Here is a 23,101-nt window from a genome sequence, read left to right as displayed (position 1 = left end):
CCAGAGATTAACCCAAAGCTGACATGATAGATGTCTAATTTAAAAAATAGCCCATTTCCTGGCAGTTGATTTTATTGTCAGTTTTGTTTTAAACTTCAGCTTTGGGTGTGACATTGCTACCAGAATTTCACATTTTTAAATACCAATTCACTTTCAAAGGCTGAAGCCAAGGATGATGTCATGTGTGCTGTAGCTTAGCACATATCTGCAGTGAGAGCTTGAAGATTAAAAAGAAAGTTTTCCTTGCAAAAACAAGAGCAAGACACATACGAAAAAGATTTTTGCAGGAAAGCAATGTGATGCTATTTAACCTTCTGATTAGGTAAAGCACTACATGAGTCTCTTTAATTGAGGGAATGTTGCTTTAGCAGTTTACTAGGCAGGAAGTGGCTGCTGATGCCTGTGGAAAGCAGGCTGCATGAGGTTTGAAGCAGCACTCTGAAGTGAAGAGTTTTACTGAGCTCAGCAGAGGTAGTCTGCATTTGTACTCATGCAATTCCAAGTACAATTTGACCCATGGGGATGAAGGACACCAGCTAAATGAAAAAAATAGCATGAATCCTTTGTTTATGTTACAGAAAAGCTCATATTGTATGCAACATTACTAAGAAATAAAATATCCTTTGCAGTGAAACAGTTTGTTCTTCCTAATCCAGTATTATTGTTTATGCATATGTTAAATCATAGTATACACATGGTTGTAAAAGCTGATTTATTAACCCAGCATCTGCTGGGACTAATGTCCCTCAAAAATGTCCCATATGTCAAAGGCGGGTACAGGCTCAGAGAAACACTCACCCCAGCTGGTCAAAAGGAGCAAAATTAAAACAGGTTTTGCTTTACAGACTACAGTATTTTTGTTTGTTTTCATTAAACACTCTTACTGATTTTAAACACCTGTATTTGTTAACTTGTTTAGTTCTTTCAAACTTAAGAGTACAAACAGTGCCATATGTGCTCACTGCTGGCATTTCTGTTCCCCATGCTAACATTTGCCACCAGAGCCAGGCTTACCTCTGACAACTCAGTAAACATGCCTCACGATGACATTTGAACTACGTGAGGTAGTTTGCTGCCTAGAGAACGCAGCAAAGACACATGGAAACCTCCCTCTTAACACCTATGACACCCGCTGTGGAAATGTCAGCTCAGCTAAAGGAAAGCAGCATACGGGGGAACTGCATGTGGCCAGCTCTCCTGTCTCTGGTTGTTAGCTTTGTCATCATTTGCATTAGCTGGTTGGAGTCTGTGCAAGCAGGTGGAGGGGTAAACTCCAGAGACTTGCACATCCTGCTGTTATATTATCACAGGGGCTAGCTTAAAATGAAATGAGAAGCTTTCAGTGGCTGCATGAAGCAAGTCTGCTCACCTCAAGTCACAGCTGGCCAAGAAGATTAAGAAGTGGTTTGGCTTCAATGTGTTAGTGCTTTCACAGAGATGAAATAGAGTGCATTTCAGGGCTCTTTAATCTACCAGAGGATGCTCTCACAAGTGGAACACTCAAGCCATTTAAGTGATGAATTAGATGGGATTTTTACAAAAGGAGTAATCATTATTAGTGACAGGAACCAGTTAATAGGGAAAGCAATGTCTTTATGGCTGCCTTCCTAGAGGGCAGGCCACAGTCAAACAAGTTACCAGTCCTAGTACCACATTGCTTCCAATGGGCAGGAGATTAGACTACATGATGCGTAGTCATCTTCACCCTGTATACTTTGGGAACCCACTGAGCTGTGGATAAGTCACTTCCACTCCTACAAGTATAGCAAAATGACAGCCACGCTTCTGCTTTCACAAAAAAAGAAAAAAAAAAAAGAGAAATCCTTTAAATTCTGTTAATTTTTTTGCAATTTGAGCAGCTATGCTCAGAAAAACCAAACTCATTTAAGGCATTTCCCTTAGAGTGCCCTCATTTTGAATATTCAAGCCACTTTTAGCAACCATTAACCTAATTTCAGGTGGATCCTTTTTTATAGAATATTTCAACTCTATTTTCTCCTATGATTGACTTGTCATATCTCATTCCAATGTCTAATAAATGCCTCCTTGGGAGGTGTATAGTCATAGAACCTGGCCTGGAATTATCCAACCTAATTTTTGGCACCCAGATTTCCTGAAAAGTGGTTAATACAAATGAGCATCTCTTAAGCAACGATTCTTAGCTTCTTTTTCTGAGGTAGTTTGCCCCTTCACACAGAGACCATAAATAATGACATTAAACATTTGTCCATGTTTAGGATTACATAAACATGTATCTCTTTTGTCCTCAAATCCTGTCCCCTTTATGTTCAAGACCTATATTTCATACTTTGCCGTTCTTGTAAGACTTTGCACCCAGCCTGTGCTCCATGCTATAGGGAAAGAAGTCTGTGCTCCTCTCTACTGGTTCATTCTCCAGGGGAGGTTTAGACTGAATATTAGGAACAATTTCTTCACAAAGAGGGTGATCAGGCATTGGAACAGGCTAACCAGGGAAGTGGTGGAATCACCATCCCTGGAATTGTTAAAAACTGTGTAGATAAGGCCCTCAGTGACATGGGTTAGTGGTGGTCTTGTCAGTCTTGGGGTAATGGCTGCACTTGATGATCTAAAAGGTCTTTTCCAACCTAGCTGATTCTATGATTTGTTTCTATGACTCATAACCAGGCAACAGTTCCCTCTGTAAGACAGGGGTGTACCTATATACAAGAGCATGTGCATGCACATATGCGTGTTCACACACATGCTGTCGCTTTTTACACATGTACAGCAGCTTTGCCTGCTTCACTCCAACAGATGACATAGGAAATACTGATACTAATAAAGGCTGTGGGAGCACAGGCAGGGAGAGGTGGTGGTAGGTACATGTATACATACATTTCTTCAAAGAAGGAGAGGAATGCTTAGTAGAATATATAGACTCAGATAATCATTTAGGTTAGGAAACACCTTAAAGATGATCAAGTCCAACTGTTAATCTAGCATGGACAAATACACCACTAAACCATGTCCCTAAGCACCAAATCTGCATGTCTTTTAAATATCTCCAGGGATGGTGACTCAACCACTTCCCTGGGCAGCCTGTTCCAATGCATGACAACCCTTCCAGTGAAGAAATTTTTCCTAATATCCAATCTAAACTTTCCCTGGCACAATTTGAAGCCATTTCTTCTTGCCCAGTGGTTTGTTATTTGGGAAAAGAGACTGATATCCCTGGCGGTGTTCAGGACCAGGTTGGACAGAGCCTTGGGTGACATGGGTTAGTGCGAGGTGTCCCTGGCCATGGCAGGGGGGTGGAGCTTGATGATCTTAAGGTCCTTTCCAACCCTAACTATTCTATGGTTCTATGATTCTATGACACATGTTTAAATGGGAAACAAGGGGAGAGAAGCAAAAGATGGCAGCACTTATTTGCCAAAGGCTACAGAAGAAAGATTAACTGGGCTTGTGGATATAGAAGAACTGGGACAGCTTCTGCTGTTCATGTGCAAGTGCGTATACATGTTGGGGTGAGGGAGAGCCATGCTGAGAACAGACGAAAACTTCTGATCCTCTCTGGACACATCCCATGTGAGCCTGGCAGCAGCTGGATGAGACAACTAACAGAAGATGAGGTCAAGCAAGAGCTATGGTACAGTCTTGGTTCATTGAAAGCTTTCCAAAAGCAGGAATCCAGTGTTAGGAGAGGTGCATTACAGTCCTTCAGAGGACTAGTCAACAGTCCCTCAGAGCCACTTGAGTCACCACTACTCCTAGAGACTTTCTGAAGCCTCTCTCAACATCACACTAATAGAAGTGTGTGAAATTGTCTCTTCCAGCCTTGTAAGGCACCAACAATATGAATTGCTCAGAAAATGCACAGATTTCTAAACATGTCATTCATACCTTTTTCTTGTTCCTCTTTCTCCTGAAACATCCCTTTCACTCCATTCTTTAATATGTGTCCTTTTTTGATTACTAACATTAGCCTTCAGGAAAGCTAACTCTCGGCACACTAGTAAGAATGTATATATTAATCTGATCAGACTCAAAGTCCTCTAAAAAGGCAAAAAAAGCACCTGATAGGATTATCAAAAGTTTCTAGGCAATAAAGTATCTCAAGAAAGGTGTCTTTACTCTCCCAGGTGTAGACGGTGGCTTGTATACATTCCTGAAATCAGGGGCATGCGTCTGGGAATGCTATTCCAAAGAAAATACGCAGGGAGGTCTATTTCACATCACTTCACATTCCTTTCTGAATTTGCACCTCTTTCCATGTCCAACTATTGGGTGGTTTTTATTGCTTATTACGTTTTGAACTTGACACTGTGAAGATCAAATAAGCAGCCAGTTATCAATTAACTTTCCAAAGCAAATACTTCAATATTCACAGCACATATGTGTTGCAGGCATAAATGCTGGGGGGTGAGGGGTGTGTTGGGGTGTGTATGTGCGCACATGTAGAAAGAACCAGGAGAAAGGGCTACTCAGTTAACACACAAGTTTCCAAACATGTGGATTACACAATCTTCTTGTACCTCTTTTCCCCACAAAATCTCTTTCACTCCAAGTGCAAGCAGATACACATACACATACACACACATGCTCACCTTTGATATAAAGTGGGGCCTGGCTCTTGCTGTGAATGTAATTTTCTTCTGTTCAATGGCTCTCTCACACTCTGCTGTAAGCGGTCTGAGGGGGCCACCAAGTAAGGAGAATTTTGGCCCACCTTGTTTTAAACCTCATCACACATCAGGGCCAGAAGCAGCAATAACTTCTCATTATAAATTGTGCCTGTTATTGTAATTTATCAGGATCAAACAGTTGCTGGCAGCCCCTTCCATAAGATCCGGTTGCAGTGTCTATATCAGCATCAAGCAAAATCAAACATGGCTTGCGAACAGAGGTTTAGTGATAAATAAATCACTCAGGGAGCTTTAGAGAAACAAGTCTTCACACACACCAGTGTTATGGTACTTGTCTTTATTTCTCTTCCAGCTTTCCTTTCTTTTCTTTTCTTTTTTTTTAATTTGATTCACAGTGTTCAGATGACATGTGTTTTGCCTTATTCAGCCATTTGGAGTACAGGTGCATGACTGTGTTTTTGATGGAGTGTTGCTATTCTGGAGTGCTCCATCCAAAACACAATCCCACACATGTAATCCAAACTGCTGAAGATGAGTCAACCATCTTCCCTTTACCATGATAATTAGACATTTCTTTTTTCATTCAAAGTTTCAGTCTTTATTATTAGTTGCAGATGCCATGCTTGAACTGTACTGTTCAATCTTTAAAGGCTTTCACACCAGGCTATTTTATCCCTCAGAGTGGAGGAAACTAACAAAAAGCCCAAGCTTATCCAAACTTAAATTAAATCAAATAAAATATTATTGCACTGCAAGAACACAGTGACACCTAAATACCTTTAGTACACATATAAAAATTGTAGCTTAATATTCTATTAAGTAAATATAGCAGCTTGCCAAGGAAGGTTTGTTGCAATTAAAGGATTCATGGAACAGCAGCTTCCAGTGTTACTAATCCATGCAGGCCACACATCTAAGTGTCTTTGCTTTGAAAACGTTTCAGTTTCTTATCACCTTAAGAAAATGACGATTTCCCAGAAGGCTGAAACAACAAAGAGCTTCACCAGGTTTTAAATCCTTAAGCTAGGTATTATTTTCCAGACACATGCTTGCAAAAGGCTGTTTTCACAGGGCTTAATATACACTGTCGGAACCTTGGGACTGCTGGTGTTTATTTCTGGTACCTTAGGAGCTAATAGGTGATTAGTGGGGCAGATATGGAATGAAAGAAAAGACACAGGAAAGCAGGTGCCATAGACCTTTAAGGATAAGCTTTAAGAACTATTTTAGTCCTTCAACAAGCCTATCTCTTGGTGGCATTTTTGGCAAGAGGTGGGTGGCAGACAGACACTGAATGTTCAGCTGCTGTAAATCTCTTGAGTAATGACAGGTTGGATCCCTACCCTAAAGCACTGTTTACAGAAAAAAAGAAATCTTCTGCCTGTTCACATTTGAGAATTTCAGAGTGGTGAGATTTTCCTTTACACAGTACCTGGCTGGCTTTTGTTTTCTGTACACAGAAGATCAATTTAGATTATCTTTAGTTCCAGGTACGGAAAAATAAACCAGAAAGGACACTTGCTGACTCTACAAAGGCTGCATCACTTGGTGGAGCATGACACCTCCTTGTCAGGTGCCCCCAGCACAGAGTAACAAAGGTGGTTGGGCTATAAATGTGTTGTAGGTGAGGGATCAGCACCTAGCTGAAGTGGCCCCAAGCAGCCCTGGGGATGTGGCAATAGAGAAGACCTCAGATTTCGTTGACTTCCCCCTTCCCCGGCTCTGTAGTAGCATCTGTACAAACAGCATGGGACTGGGCACTGCATCTCTATGAGTGAGAGGATGACGAGTGAGACAGCTACATTAAACTGACAAACATGTGAACTTGCTTCGCACAGGGAACTCAGTTGTAACAGTCACCCTGTTTCCCCGTTCAATACTGGTTAACACATCCCAGGGTTTTTGTTATTATGTGTGAACCCGCGTTTGAGGGGGGTTTATTCCTTCACTGGCCTTTTTTCCATTCACTGGGGAAAAGGATTTCCTTCATGTTCACCTGGGCAGTCCATGGATCAGCTGGTGGAGCAGAACGTGTATAGGCAACAGTTCCTGGCAAGGATCTGATTTTGCCCCCTCAGCTTTTAAGACCTGATGCTCAGTTCCCTGTGCAGAAATGTAAGACTGAACCTCACAGCACGATTTCAAAGAAAATAAAAAAATGTGGAGCAGATTATCTTAGGATGAAATTATAATGAGAAAAAAGCTTGAGGAAAAGGGTAACTGGGATAAATTTCACACTCCAGCTCTCCAGCCCAACTGTACACCGTAACTACCTTTTGCCTGCTGAAAATGCCATAGAAATACTACTAACAGCCGCTCGGATCATAGGAATACTGTTTATAACAGACATGAAGACAGGAAAACTGTGGAATACATTATTGGTTTAGAAGTTAAATCAAACTCCTGGCAAATAAATCAATAATCATTCCAAATTTTCTTTCTAAAAATGTAGGCTAATATATTGCAAGGCAAGTGATCCATCAACAAAGTATGACCTTTCAAGTCAGAAGACAATCCTGTCCAGTAACTAACTGCTTAGTGAAATTATTACCTCAGCAGCAAAATTAGTATTAGTTATCGTACATGTATACACCTGCTGCTATGCCCCATGTTAGATCCAGGGAAGACAGACTTAGAGGTACCAGAGAAATGCCAGCAGTCACATGCAGGTAAAGACCAGATTGGAGGAACTGTTCTTATACACCTCTATATAAGGAACAACAACCACGCTCCTGAGTTGCTGCCACCACTGGTGTGGGGCATACTTAGAGCTGGGCTTCAAGCAGGGAATGCTCCTGGCCTCAAATAGATGTGAATCTCAATGTTGTGGATGCACAGCAACTTTAAAAACATTTTCACTGATTTTCCCAAGAAAATTTTCCACCTCTTCACTTCAGCAGAAACTCCAACACAGAATAAGCATCCTGTACTGAAAGGAGTGAAGCACGATCCCTGGCCAAGTGGGTGTTCCAGGTTCCCAGCACTCCAATAACAGATCATTTTTAAATCAGCCCCTAAAAAAAACCCTGAAGACCTCCCAGTTGCACTAAATGCCACAGTTTGATCCTTTTTTGGCCAGTAGGATAAAATGTGATGTTATGACTAGCTGTATTTTAGGAAGAAATCTCCTGTGGCAACCCTCAAGCTACCTTATTTTCAGAGGAAAATGTTAAAAATTGCAAATCTATCACTTTAGATCTTCCACTGTTTCTGTAATGGCAAATATAATTGCACTTGCCATATTGCACTTTTTTGGATACTTATCTGCAGAGAAACAATGTTCCTTTAAATTAGCTTTTTAAGATAAACACGCATGCATGTGCTGTTTATTGTACTTTAAAATACCCCCTCAAAAAAAAACCAACCAGTTGAAAATGCTTCAAACTGCATTTGGAGAATGACCTGAGATGTGGGAAAGTTGTCTATTGCTTATGTTATTTTTTCACCCACTTTTGAGTGCTTTGAGGCTACATTTCCCCTGAGTTATGACAGATATTGCCACCCACCTTAGTTCTTCCTGCCTCTGCCCTAACAGAACCTCTTTGTTGTTTTATCTAATCAGATTCAGAGGCCCTGCTAGAGTTGGCTCTTTCAGACTGTTCAAAGCACTTGTATTTCTTATTTCCCAGGCTTCAGAAGAACTAAAAATAACCAAGTGAAAATCCAAAATGCAAAGCTAATATTCTTGCCAGTGTTAAGCAGATATGTTGTCAGGATTAACAAGAGATTTTACAGATCTGAAAAATCTGAATAAATCAGAACACTTAATTTTTCTTTGCTGAGTGTTCTGAGTTTAATCTTTCCTAATCTGCTAAGAATTTTTTATAACAATATTTACCTTTTTTTCTGAAGCAAAGATATGCAGTGTGTCTTCATGCAAAGATTAAAATTTATTGTAAAACTGTCTATATACAAAGGAGAATATTCATTCTCCTTATTAATTTAGATGAGGGTTTGCAGTTCAAACCATTCGGGGGTGAAAGCAATCCAAGTTCTGCCTCCAGTCCCCATTGCAGAGCAGGAGTCATAGGTGTGTCACCTGATGCCAAGTACTGAGAATTTTCGCTGGCAAATGACCTGCAGGCAGCATAGGACAGAAACATTTGGTGAGTTTAAATGGGCTACAGTTGGTCAAACCAGACACATCTATCTTCGAACAACAATTTTCTCAGGATTCGTCAAAAGTTAAAGCTTGTAACAACAGGGATCTTGCTGCACTGGTTGCATTGGTCAGTAAAGCAATGTTTACAGGGAATGGATAAATGGAAGAAAAAGCAGTGTAAAGTGTCGGCAAATGCACTTCTTTCAAGTTGAGAGAGTGAGAAGCAGCTATAATTATTGATTGCAAACATTCATGCTCTTGAAGGAACTTTTAACTACTTCCATTTGCTGGCAATAGCAGTTTTCTCTATGATGGGGAAGGGTTTATTCCTGCAGCCAGTACTTACAGCAATTTTGTCCTCCCCTTCTTCAAGAGGAACTGAAAAGCTGGAAGCACAGGGCACAATGTAAAGGCAATTATGCATTCACACAAATTAGCCAAAGGGAGGATCTGTTTTTAAAAAGTCTGAGACACAGTGCATGTCTGCTAACTTCCAGAAGCTGGGAACTGGCCACCAAAGAGACAGCCCAGCTTCTAAACTTCTAAACTTACAGCCATTCAAGGGATCCAAGCTTGAAGCAGAAATAAGATTAGGGACTGGTCTAAGCCTCTGGAATAATTAGAAACACAACACAGAATTTAGTTCTCAGCCCATGGAGAAGCTGCATGATGAAAAAACCTGGCAGGTGAGATGTTAAACTCAGTTCAAATTAGCTACTGTAACTCAGTCTATCAGAAATCTGGCCCTCAGGATCTGAGGACTATGGCTAATCAGCAGTGGAACAAAATAAGACCTGCAGTGAAACAAAAGTGACAGTATTTAAAATGTTCCTTTAAAATGAAATTACAGTTAGGTGAACTATTTTATAACTAATCATAACTTAATAATGCCAGACTATCATTATCTCTTGCACAAAATACAGTTCCACATAATTTTTCCATTTTCTGTGAAACTTGTAATTTTACAGCAGGCTTTTCTTTTTTGATGCGTATACTGGAAAGGGTTTTTATTGCATAGTCATATAAGGAAGCATATCACAGTGGGCATGCACAGAAAATGCAGTTTTAGCTTCTTAATTCACCACTGTTTGTTTGCTTTTCATTCAGTATGAAACTGTTAACCTCTAAAAAACATAATCAAGAATATGGCTAAATATTTATTATCATAATCTCATATTTCACATATTTTCAAGTTCAGTACTGAAATACTATCCAACTCGATGCCTCAGCCGAAGTGGATGTGGCAGACGTTTTGCTGCTTTTTTATTTGATGTCTTTTTCCCCACTGACATTTACGGATGATATGACTCTGTTAGACAACAAAACAGAAGTATGGATATTTTATGCCTTTAAATTTTATTAACTGTTTGAAATTATTCCACTAATATGCAAAGCCTTATATTTTAGCAATAATAAAAAAAATGTGCTAAGTGTACATATGCCATACATTTAAATGACAAGCCAATCGCTACAGCGGGAAAAAAATCAGTTTTCACAGGAGTCAACAAAAGCTTCCCATCCATGTCAGCAGAGCCAGAATTTTACCTTAGAACCTGGGGCTGTGTCCAGCAGGACCTATTTCAGAATCTGTGATCACCCTTCTGCTTTAATCACATTGCCACCCAAATTGCCACATTCCTGGCTGAAATCCACGGCTAGCCCTGCGCTCTGTTTTCTAAGCTCCACTGCTAAGAGCTGGTTGGCATTAGAAGGAAATGAAAATCTTTTAAGTGGCTATTGTGCATGTTATTTGAATGCACTGGATGACATTTCAACACCAAGCAATGCCTCCTCTCCACCACAGTCATCAAGAGTGGTTTGGTGGTTTCTTTCCTTCCCATATGGGCACTGAGGTTTCCAACAGCATTGATCCCTCTGCACATTTTTCTATACTTTGTACAAGCCTCTTTGAACCTATTTCTGCAAACAGAGAGGCTTCAATGTGCAACAGTTTTTCAGCAGCTTGAAGGACTGAGCCCTTGATGTGATTATTTGATTATATATGAAGTAACTCTCATGATCAATGAGTGATGTCACAGCTATTACTTTGAAGTTAACGGCAAAATTTGCATTGGCTTAAATCTGAGCAGGATCAAGGCATGCAGCATCAGACTGACATTCCTTAATTAATTTCCATATTTCTCTTTAAATGCTCACGCCTCACTCCATGCTTTTTCATGAGACCAGAGAAGAGAGCAAATGCTGGAAACTGATGTTTTCACCAGCAACAGGCTGTCACGCGTAACAAATAGCTCTAGAATATGAGTTTCTGTGGGCATCCTGTCCTTGATCAGCTCCCACGTTTCCCACAGACAGCAGCATAAGTTGCACACAAAGATGAAATAAATGACCCATACCTTGCAAATGGAAATACAATACTCCATCTGCAGACAAAAGGCCTGATTGAAGGAAGTGCTTCAGCACCTTTAGTCATTTCTACAGACTTCAGTGGAAAATAGCCTGTATTTCTCTGCTTCTTTGAATTAAACTATAATTTATACTTGCATTAAAAAAAAATCTGGGATACATAAAGGCCATATTGGAAGCACAGTCTTTATTTCTCAAGCTAACAGGAAATGAGAGACAGTAATAAGATTTTAACTAGCCTCTCACTTGCACCAAGTATCCAACACCCGCTGAAGAAAACTTCCTTTCAAAATCTTTTCATTCCAAGTCTGCTCAACAGAGAACCAAAATATGTGTGTGTGTGCGTGCGAACAATGTTCATTTGTATTCTTAAGTGAGCTTGTTTTGCCATTTACTAAATGCTGGTGTAAAAATTCCTAAAGCAACGTGACTCTCACAACAAACACAACTGACAGACCCTAGCTGGGGAGCACATGCAAGCACAGACTGCAATTGTTCTGTGGTTATTTGAGAGACAGTGGTCAGGGAAACAGGGGTCATTAATTTCTCTGTGTATTTTAAACATTTCCAGAGATGTGCTAAAATGCATTAAAAGCACAGCAGCTGACATCTAAGGCTGAAACATTAGAAAAAGCTTTAGTAGGGGATTTCTTTGTAAAAGCGAGAAGGAATGGTTTGGCTTTTGACCTCTGTAGTAGCGAAAGCAACGCCCTTTTAACGCTTCACATATTGCTTTTCCAAAAGACAGCTGACCAACTCCTGGAGAAGCACATCCCTCAGAAACTTGAGGCAGAGATTTTGGCTGCAGGTGGCCACAGTGTTTGCCCCACAGGCTTCAGGAAAGAAACAAGGCTTGTCCTCTGTGTGGACCTGGCATTGCCACCAGACAAGGAAACACACTTATGAGAGAATCATAGGCTGGTTTGGGCAACCTGTGCCAGCGCCTCAGCACCTTCACAGTAATGAGTTTCTTCCTAATATCCAATCTAAACCTACCCTCTATCAGTTCAAAGCCATTCCCCCTTGTCCTGTCACTATACGCCCTTGCAAAAAGTTCCTCTCCAGCTTTCTTGCAGATCCCTTCAGGTACTGGAAGGCTGCAATAAGGTCTCCGCTTATTTAGTTTTAATTCCGCCGCTCCACCCGCAGTCTAACACAGAGACAACGCGAGCGGCAAGCTCAGAACCGACAGCGAGGGAATGACCACTGCCGCTTCCAGCATCTCCCTGCTCCCGCCGCCAGCAGCCCGGGGCAGGCAGTCCCGATCCCGTCCCGGCGGAGGCAGGTGCGTGGGCACGCCACGGCGGGCCGGGTGCTGCTGCGTTATCCTGGCGTGACCTCTCATGGTAGAAGCAGTGAGCGGCGGCGCGCTGCCCAGACGCTCTCCCCGGTGCCGGTATCCGCTGGCGCCGCCCGCCGCTGCCCAGCAGATGGCGCCGGTGCCACACATCACCGCGCGGTGACTTCCGCTTCAGCCGCGCGGGCCGGGTCGGGTCGGACCGTGCTGTGCCGAGCCGACCTTTGCCACGGTAGTAATGGCCGCCGGGCACCGTGCCGTGCTGTCACGTGTCGCGCCATGCGCGTCGTGGCGGGAGGGCCGAGGAGAGAAGGAAGCCGGCGGATTGGTCGGGATCACGTGTTGTGTCCTCCCTGCCCCGTTGCAGTGTGGTTTGGCGGGCGGTACGGTGGCCGCGAAGGTTTCCTAAGTAACCGCGCCGTGCTGCCAGCGAAGGAGGCTGCCATGGCCGTGGCGTGGCCCAGGTATGCTGCTGGCCCCCGGGGCAGAGCTGCGCTCGTCTCTGAGCCACTGCGTCCCCTGCCGCTCTGCGGCGTGTTCCTGCGGTCCGCGGAGCCGAGCTCTGCCTGGCGGTGCTCCGTTAGTGGCTTCTCTTCTCCCGTCCCCTTCCGTCCCGGCTGCACGTCTCCGAGCTCCCGCCCTGCCGGGGTTGTCGCAGTCACTCGGCAGCACTCGCTGGGCCCAGAGAACGGGGCTGGGGTTGGGACGAGCCCGTCAGTGCCAGGGGTGCTGCCCGGCCTACGCCTGCTCTGCGGGTGCTTTAAGGGAAGCTGGAGAAGGAGGAGGATCGGGTCATGGCTGGTCCTGACGCTGGGGTGATTAAAAGATTATGGGAAATATGTTAGGCTGTATAAGCTTTCCTTCGTCCCTGCGATTTAGTCATATCTTACAAAACCTTCTGCTTTCTGCACTGTGTTATAGCATATACCTCAGTAGGTGACTTCTTTGTTTTACCTACAAAGTCATTTGTGAGCCTCCAGTTCTCAAGGTATGGCCGTAGTGTGTGTTTGCTAATGGTGATGTTTGTCGATAATCTTCTGTTACGGAGATTGGCGGACATATTATTTGTCCCTTGGAAAAATAAAGTTTCATATTGTTAGATTTTGTGAAAGATGTAATTACAGGGTAGATAGAAGTACAGATAATGTGAGAAGAACGTTTTTCTCGTAAGGCTGACATTAAGTATTCTGCATTTGCTGAAATAGTTATCACAGCTAGTAAGACATCTAGTGTTTAGCATCTAGCGTTCCTTGTAAACGAACGTGTAAAAGGATACTGGATTGTGTCGTGAGAGGTAACAATCTCACCATGTTTTCAGTGGTACTGCCAAGTGGATGTAAGGGTATCTTACTCAATAAGTGTATGTTACAAGGATAGCTTACTGAATTCATAGGCAGTCTGCTATAACTTTTTTGGTTTTTACCTGCTGAAGGTAAAGTATCGGGTGGTCTATGGATGAATAAGGAGTGAAAGCAGGAAGCACTTGTCGCAGCTCACCTATCAAAATCAATTCACTAGGTGGGTAACAGTCCCGTATACTGAGAGGGCTCCATACTGAGAGAAGGTTTTTTTTAATGGTAAAAGCATTTCTGCAAGTGTTTAGCCCTTTTATGTTTACATAGCACTTCTCAGCCTGGAAGAGGCTAGGATAGTTTAATGTTATACATATGCAGTTTTGAATGTAGCCATATATGTTGAGCAGCTTGATATACAAAAACTTGGTAGAGTTTTGAGTGTGGAGTATGTGTTATACCTGAGAAGTCAATAGAAATTTCAGGGAATGGGAGGGGGACAAGTGCCACTGGCCTTCCGTGTCAGGGCATGTCAAACCAAATGTCATCCTATAATCTTTAAACACTTTCATGTATTTATTGTTTACTGAGTTCTAGGCACAGTGGGGACAATCAACCAATATTTAAAATGCCAGATGTCTCCAGTTTTGGAGAAAAAACATAAAAAGGAATTCAAAGGCCTTAAAATAGATGGGAAGTATTACTGCAGTGGATTCTTGTTCATTACCAAAATGCTTAATTGTGGATAGCTAAGAGAGCTGTCTTTTGAAATGTAGCGATGTTGAAGAAAATCATATTTTATCCATCACCCAGATTTTAATTGCTGAAGCTGTTATTTTGGAAATGAGTGTTTTGATTATAAGGAATTTTAGGTGATCCAGGTATGTTTGCATTGATTGTTTTGTTAAGTAAATAATTTAGATTAGGGGTGGGAGGAATGAAATCTGTCATCAGTCTCGAGAATTATTTTTTGCTTAAAGCTGTCTATGAAAACAGGAAAACACTGGGTTGCCTCTAATTTCAGATGCTTATAATTAATTTTATTTTAAATCTTAGGTTTTAAACTCTGTTGTTTGGAAGGTAACATCCAGGTGCAGATTATGGCTCATCAACTTTCTAAAGAAGAATTAGATGAGCAGTTTGAAGAGTTTCTGAAAGAGGTATGTTTTAGAGGAAGGTCACATCCTTTCTCTTTAAAATAGAGGGGGAAATGAAATGGAAGATGCAGCTGTGTTTTTTATCACGTAATTCACATAGCTCTCAGGTTGGGGTCTTTGCAAGGTCTTAATTTAATTGCTATACTTAATTCATACTATGCTGTGTTATTTAAATGGAAGAGTTTTGTGATTAAATAAATAATTTTGTTTATTTGTCATCACTGCTAGGTTGTATTTTCAGAAAGAGCCCTTCTTTATTTTTGTTTCAATTTAATTGTGTTATTTAGTAGCAGATGCTTCAAATTAATATAGTTGAAAATGAGATTAAAAACTTTTCCTGTATGTAAGCACAAGCTATGTTTTAATAATTTCCTTATTTTTCTGTGCAATATCTAATTTCACTGAATTCTATTTAAAAATTCTTACTAATCCTAACAAAATGAAGTAGTGATTAGAAAATTTTAATTTGATTCCTCTTATTCCCCATGGTGCTTGATGATTTTTGAATACAGGCAAGTCAGTGGGTTATGACTTAAGCTAACAATTACCAGATTTGGTCAAATGCACTAACTAGGTATGTGGGTTTTTTTCCACTATGTATAGACCTTTAATTTCAGAATTTTCTCTGTGGTCTATCAGACACACAATGTGGTAACCCTGAGATAAAAATACCACATGCTTAAGGCCTTTGTTAAATTCTGCTACTGTATGTAAGTGTAGCTAATGCTGGCAGAGAATATTCTTGGGGTCTCTATTATATGTAATGTATGCTTGAAGTGTTTTTCATGTGGAGGATGTGCTACAGTTTAATTACTTGTGAAAAATGTAGGTGCTTGATTCTATAAAAATTGAACTTTTTACTATGTAGTAAAGATCTGTAGTAATGAGAGGCTTCTTTATCAAGAATTTAACTTTCCCAGGTAGGTCTATAACTCATGTAAATGTAACGTCAATGAGAAATCCGATATTGAGAGAATAGAAAACCAAAATGCCATCTGAAATTAAGATTCACAAATAATTTAGAGGTGAATTTTGTCATTTAATTTGATGATGTAATTGAGATGACATTCTTCAATTCATCGACATTATAGTTATTAAAAATAGAAAATTAGGCTGTGCCTTTCTGCCAAAAGTTTTTTACTATTGTTATAAAGGGAGTTGATCTGGAGAAGAGAAAGGAGGCTTATTCTTTGGTTTATTTTGTGCATCTGTCAAACTCTGCATATGATTGCTTCTACTATTTTGTTCCTCATTTGGAGTGTTCTTCATGCTCTTTAGCTACTGCCAACATAGAGAATGCTTGAGTTAGAAAAAAATTAAAATAGCTGCACTGAATTATTCTAAGTGGTATTTGGCAAGTTCCAGAAAATATAACTTAATAACTCATGTCTTAATTTTTTTTTGCCATTTCAAATTAAAACAGTTTGGTTTACTATAATATACCAGCGACAGATGATGCTACTGATATATTTACTACCAATTCTGTCATTAAAAGTATGCATTGTTTTATGTTTTGTGAGCTAGATAGGGACCCAAATAACAATGACATTATCTATTCTTTGTTACTTTATATGTCTGCATCTTCTGTTATGTTCCTCCCTTTGCTTTTTTTTTTTTTATAAAAAGTGCGCAGCCCTTTAATGTTAAGATGAGAAACTGGTGTGCTCCACTGTTTGAAATTGCTGTGTAGGTGATGTTTGTGTTGAGAGTATAACAAGGGGGAATAGGAAAACTGTTTCTTAGTAGTTTGAGGAAGATTTAATACTGTTTAAGCAAATCTTTTAGAGAAGAAATGGAGCAAGGTGGTTGTTTTCTTTTTTCTTTTTCCCTTTTAAATAACTCATGGTGAAACTGGCTTTGTTTTTTTGTTGTTTTTTTTTTCAGGGGGAAGGGGTTGTATGTACATTTCTGATTAAAATGTATAAAGTTATAAGAAAGACTGCAAATACATTTGGATGGTGCAGGTCTAATATGGGGATTAAACTAAAGTCTTTTGGCATTTGCACTGAAGCTATCAGTGAGGAGGGGTTTCTAGGCTTTTGTAAATATACAGAAGGAAACACAAATGAGAGATAACAATTGCTTTATGTAGGATAGGTCTTCTAATGATTCCTTCTGCCTGGTCAAGTTTATTTCAAACCCCTTGCCAGAACAGCCTGTTGTCATCCATGATTCTCTCTTCCTCTTCAATTGTCTGTGTGCCGGTGGTCCTTCCGCTCCCCACCACCAGTATCTTGCTTTAGTATGCTTCCTCTTTCGTCACTTTAATTTCCCTTAAGCATCGTCTGTCATTGGTATAGCTCCTAGGATTCAGAATGCTGGCCATGAAGTTCCCTTGGGACATGCAGCATGAGAAGCTTGCTCTAATACACAGTGGTTCAATTAATTGCTTATTTGATGACACTTCAAGCAAAGCCAAGTTATGAAAAAACCATTGCCTGCTTCTGGTTTTCTAGGTTGGCTTATTTGGCTTGATATTCATGGGTGGTTGAGGAGGAAGACTTTCAGAAGGAAAGGCTATACCATCTTTATTAGGAAATCCATAGAATAGTACCTGGAAGAGTAAAACTACACATTAAACCATGTTTGAAAAACATTTTTCATTTTTATTAGAAGAGCAAATATATTTTAAAAATAATTGCGTACTAAAAATATCATTCGGAGTTATATTGAAGAAACTTCATGAAATAATTAGGACAACTGATCATGAATGTTTGAGTGGTTTAGATCCAATCCTGTGTTACCTGTCTACTTCCTTAAGTTTCTTCATGTGTATAGGAGGTGGTAAGCTGATTATGTGCCGTGTAATTGTCACAGTTGTTAAAACTGGCTCGCTTTATTTTTTTTACTTTTAGTTAAGATTAAGCAACTGCCACTTTTTTTCTTCTTTTTCTGTGTCTGTGTACCTGAAAGGCTGACAGGCTGTTTTATAGAGGAGCGGAAGGAAGAAATCAGTGGCACTTACTGGTGCTGAAAAGCCATTACTGGGCCAAATAAATGAACCAATCTCTTTATTTACTTTTTTCAAAGGAAGAACAAAGTCTGTAAGTTTAGCTGTTGAGACAGCTGATGTTGGGGAAAATGCACTAGTATTTTTGTGTCTGAATTTCTTTCCCAGCTGCTGCAACTTTACTGTTTGCAGTTAACAAGATGGCTGGGCCTAGAAAGTTTCCAGAACTTGGGAACAGCCTGTGGGAGTTACAGTTTCTTTAGTTACAAAACTCTAAGGAGTATGAGGATCATTGAAATCCTGCTTGCAAAAGAGAGGATACTGTTAGTCATAAAAGAAACAGCAAGTGATAATAGAGCTTGCATCAAGCACCTGTCAGTACTTCTAGCTAGCAGGAGGCACTCCAGCCTTCAGGGACAGTGACACTCGTACTTGTGACTAGTGTGTTATTTATAGGACATTTATTATGAATGTAAGGCTGTTCAGTTCTATGTCACTGAGCCAATGGAAAGAAATTGCAGCATATCCTGTTGTCTGGCAGTTTTATAATTTATTAGAATTGTGTTTTCTTAAAATGCAAGGCTCAGGGAACTTAAATTTTCTTACTGAGTGTGACAGGCATTTAGTTTTCTCAAGTGAAATGATAAGCTCTAAAGATGTTACTGGTTAGAGATAGTCACAATAATTTTCTTATATGGTAGTTCTCGATAATTGGCATTTGATTTATGGATGTTCTTATTAGGCCCCTATAAATTGAAACGTTAGGCATATAGTAAAGATAGGTTTTAATGGTAGTGCTTTTGATGTAATAGGCATCGGGCAGTGGACTGCAGAGGCTTGCTTTAATAAAACATCATGTTTTACATATTAAGTACCAACAATCCTGTTGGCTTTAGTATTCTGTTAATACTATCAAATTTTCTTATTTGGGACTATTACAAAAGGTTTTGAACTTTTCCACATGTGGTGCATTTCATATGTGAATTCTTTGTTTTTTATGTTTTATGGCTTTTTGTTAACTCTGTTCATTGTGTTCTTTAAGACACTTATACACAATTGGGTTCAACAATTGTGGCTAAAATTTAGATAAAAAGTCTGCCCCTTTCCTTAACCCCATGTTTACTGAGTTTAAGCACAAGAAAAAAAAAAAAAAGCAGCATGTAAGTTTGCAGTGCACTAGCTTAATGAATATATTTCTTTGTTCAGTGTCTGGATAGCTAATTGTGGCTCTGGGCCTGCTGTGAGGAAAAGAGCAGAGATTAGTTTAAAAAAAAAAAGCTTCATCACTTCAAGAAAAGTGCTGTTGTCTCATGAGGAGTGTGGGGGTCATTTCCTTCCTGCTAACTCTTCAGTAACTTAAGTTCATACAGTGTTCATACTCGTAGACTTTTGCTTTGTTGATTTAAGCCATCAGTTAAAATCAGTGTGGATGACTAACACATATGAAAGTTTGCTACATAGCTGGGTAGGAATGGCTCTGGCATTTCTGTTAATTTCCATGAACACAAAGTATAAAATTAATTTTTGAAATACGATTTGCTGGGAGCTGGAATGTTACTTGTGAAGACTTATTTTTAGAATATTAGTAACATTGTTCATGTACAAAGCAAGGCCAACGCAAAACTTTCTGCTCTACTGAATTATCTTTAGGGATATAGTCAGGATTTTGATTCTTGTATGTTGTAGTTAAATGAAAAAGTGTAGATTATGCTGTTCATTTGAACATATACTCTACTAAGCAGTTAACTTTTAACATACCCAAATACTGGCAATGGGGTTATTATCACATGAGGTATTATGCCACATGAAAATAGTTTTCTTACTCAACTTTGTCATGCATATACAAAAAAGGCAGACAGTGGTGAGTAAAGAGAAGCATCTGAGCTCAAAGTCCAGAACTGAGTGCCTGAAAGACAGTCAATGTGAAAATGTGAAAGCTGTCTTTAATCTGGTATGCATTTGACTCAGTCTCTTTCAGATGATTCACTTGAAAATTCAAAGAAAAAATCCAGCATTCTTGAGACATTGGGACAGCCCAGGAAAAAAGAAACAAAGAAAAAGGATTCTGTGCTGTGGTGGCTATCTGAAGAAGATTCAGACAATGGTGGTAAATAATGTAGTTTTGCAATATTTTGGCCACAGGGGGTCAGTTCTTTCTCATACTTCATATAGGCTTGGCTTCAGATTAAGTTGGTGTCACTCAAGTGCTATAGAACATTATACAATGTCCTAAATGCATGTTTGTAAAGTATAAAACTCAAATTGTTTGGGGTTTGTTTTGTTTTTTTTTTTTTAAAGGGACTGTATTCAAGCTGTAAGCAAGTTTTCTGCAGGCTTTTTCTGTAGCTTCCAAGTTACTAAAACTTGTAAAGTGCAAACACATTATAAATAGTAAGATAATTAAAAAATATAACATGAATTCTGCAGAAAAGTTTGTAGGTGTGTTTTGTAACCAGCCTGTTCTTTGTACTGACTTTTATAGATTTCTGTTTTCAATAGAGGAAAGGAAAAAGACCAATTTGTATAAACTTACACTATTTGCAACATTTATAATAAGCTGGGGAAGCAAAGAAAAACTTTTCAACAGCAGCTGATTCAGAGATGTATGTCTGTCAGTATTCTCAACATTTTCATTGCCAAGAACCATGGCTTAAGGGGAAACAGGCAGTGATGACATGATTGCTAGTTCAATATTGACTTGGTCACATAGTTCTGGAAGAAAATATATTATTGTTTGGAAGTTTTGCACCTCCAGTTTTCGATTTCTTCATTGTTTTTTTTTCTGGGTAATAAAGCTTATGAGTAGTTAGTTTCTACAGGGTGACAGTCTCATGTTCTTGTAGTAATTGGTGGCTTCTTATTTTCCTGATTTGTATAACTTACAGCTGGAGCTTAACAGAAAGTTCCAGAAATCAGTTTTTCATATGACAGAGTTAAGATACTGCTGGTAGTCTCAGATATTACAGCTGTGTTCTGTCAGTGTTGTCATATTAGGGGTGAAATCTTAGCAGTTGTGCCATTGTATGGACTGCTTATCTGTCCTTGGCCTTTTAAAATGTTGCTGGAAAACTTGGATATGATAGAGTTTCTATCAGGTAGTTATGAGGTTTTATGATTTCCTTACAGCTTTTCCAAAAATGAAAGGACAGAGTGTTCATGCTGGGCAAAGTGTGAGAATTAAGCAGTTCGCATGACCTCACTTCTTACATACTATCAAAGAAAATTTTCAGGTGACTTTAGAATTTCATCATTCTTCCATGTTTTTTTCTGAGATGCCTGAGGTAACCCGTAAAGTACTTTGTTGCTTCTCAGGCTGCTTAAACCAAAACACACTGGAATAGGTACTTAAAAGGCTGGGTGATTACAAGTTTTAGAGAACAGTGCTTGTATGGGTTAAGTACAATGCAAAGCAGAATCAGAAGACATAATATGATCGTATCAGGTTGTTCCCATCAAACCAATTCCACCTCTTTTATTTTTTTAAATTAAGGATATCTTATTAGCTGTGTAGTTTAACCAGAGATAAAGAACTGAAACATGCTTGATATGCAGTTTATTGGCATATAAAATAGACTTCTGGTAAACTTTTTAGGGGGTCTCTTAAAAAATGCTTCTCCTTTAAGAGGAAAGCATTCAGCTCGTGGACTACCCAGTTTTGCCAGTGTTGAATATATTTGCTTGCAAAAGAAGCTGTTCATATACATATTCTTGATGAGGATCTGCATGAGTTGAAAGTAATCTGCGAATCAAAGGGCTAACATATCTTGGCAGTTGTACATAATGAAACTAAGAGTACAAGAATATAGGCCAAATATTCTAGATCTATGCACTGAATTCTTCCCTGAGCACCATTTTTGCCAGATTGTTAGTTTTATTTCATCTACACCTGTCATCATTCTGCATAGAATTCTGTGCTTGGGGGCACATGCAGTAAGCCATATTCCACATAATACTTTAATATTAGCAAGCAGGGAGGCCTTTAAGTTTTATTAGAGGGTTTTCCAGGCTCTATCTTGATGAGAAGAAAATAACTCTGGCATGAAGCAGGGTTCCTGGTTGTATCATCCTGTTAGGAAAGGACTATATTTGCCACACTGGACACTCGCTAATGGTAGCAGTTGTATTAACATAAACTGTGCTAGATTAGGAAGTGCATGGCACAGAAGCAGTCTGTAATATGAATGCCATTCTGCTAACTAATGTCTAGTTGTAGGGCAATTAACTTAGAGTGAGAAGAGAGCCTTTTGCTGAAGCTGCCTTCAGTATGAACTGAATGTTCCTCTGCAGCTGTGATAGTAGATAACTTTTACGTAGCTTTAACTGAGAACGATGAATCCCACATATAAAGGGGAATTTATACATGTGTACGCACTACAAACTATGCTACGATTTCAAGTCATGTGGATAAACTTGGAGTGGTTTAAAATGACAGGTCAGGTGGCTGGAAGGAATTCGGTGTGGATAGGCTTCTAGAACTGTTCTTTGTTTCCTCTGTGTGTCTTTTTGTCTTGTGTGCTTCGAAGTACTTCATTAAATATAGTTTTGCTAGATCTAATATTCTTCAGCAGGTGTATGTTGCGAAGTATGTTGCTCAGATGTATTAATAATGGATGAAGGCATGGCAGTATTGCAATATAAGCTTCAGCATGGGATGACAGAGAAGATGATGCTTTAGAATTGTAGAATTTTGTAAGGTTATTAATTGTGCCCTAAATAGCAAAATCATTGTCCTGTGGGAAAAAGTAATATTACTGTGATGATAGCAAATATGCCAATAAGCTGAATTTCATTTCTGTAAGGTGTAATGGTGGCACGCTTTGACATTTTGTGGAGATCCTTGTATATTCTTCTAGACTTGAACCTCCATATTGGTTGCAGATAGGACTTTATTGCTGTCATCTAATAGAATAATTACATTTAAAATGTTTTTCATCTGGAGTCAAACTTACATAATTGTATGAATCTTATCTCCACCCACAGTGCAGCACTGCATTGCAAGTACTTGCTCCTGTGTATGAGTTGATGTGTTTGGATGGCATTGTGTAGAGATGCTGTTATATTAAGAAAGTCTGGCTAATCATCTTGAGTAAGGCACCAAGCTGATAAGTTGTTTCCAGTTTGAGGTTTTCATTTTGAGTTACTTTGGTATCTATATCGTGTCGTGTCTTCTTGACAGACACAAAGAGAGATGACTAGAAGACTAAATACATGCTCTACATTTATGTGTTGTCTGTTTTTTTGCAAGGCATCTTGTTAAAAAAGTGCCAGGAAATAGCTAGGGATTTGAACTAATAGCCTGTTTTCATTTTTTTGTAGATTAATCGTAAAC

At 39.6% G+C, this 23,101-nt stretch overlaps 1 protein-coding gene across 4 annotated transcripts in view; it reads left to right on the top strand.

Moving 5' to 3' along the window:
- The first annotated feature begins 12,748 nt into the window (after positions 1–12,748).
- The window catches only part of CEP162 (centrosomal protein 162), a 47,991-nt gene continuing 37,638 nt past the window's right edge, over positions 12,749–23,101 (top strand). Inside the window, exons 1-4 of one of the 4 annotated variants that reach the window (XM_062608313.1) lie at positions 12,749–12,837; positions 13,806–13,891; positions 14,722–14,825; positions 19,741–19,879. In XM_062608313.1, the coding sequence (XP_062464297.1) occupies positions 14,766–14,825; positions 19,741–19,879 (199 nt within the window). In that variant the 5' untranslated portion in view covers positions 12,749–12,837; positions 13,806–13,891; positions 14,722–14,765. Of the gene's footprint in view, positions 12,838–13,132; positions 13,362–13,653; positions 13,892–14,721; positions 14,826–19,740; positions 19,880–23,101 lie in introns of those variants that run through there. The other 3 variants (XM_062608312.1, XM_062608314.1, XM_062608315.1) reach the window with 3 other exon arrangements.

This window comes from Pezoporus occidentalis, unplaced genomic scaffold (assembly GCF_034315485.1).
Source record: "Pezoporus occidentalis ecotype Australia unplaced genomic scaffold, CSIRO_AGI_Poc_V1 ctg13, whole genome shotgun sequence".
NCBI classification, from domain to species: Eukaryota; Metazoa; Chordata; class Aves; order Psittaciformes; family Psittacidae; genus Pezoporus; species Pezoporus occidentalis.
This window is presented reverse-complemented; position numbering and strand designations above follow the sequence as displayed.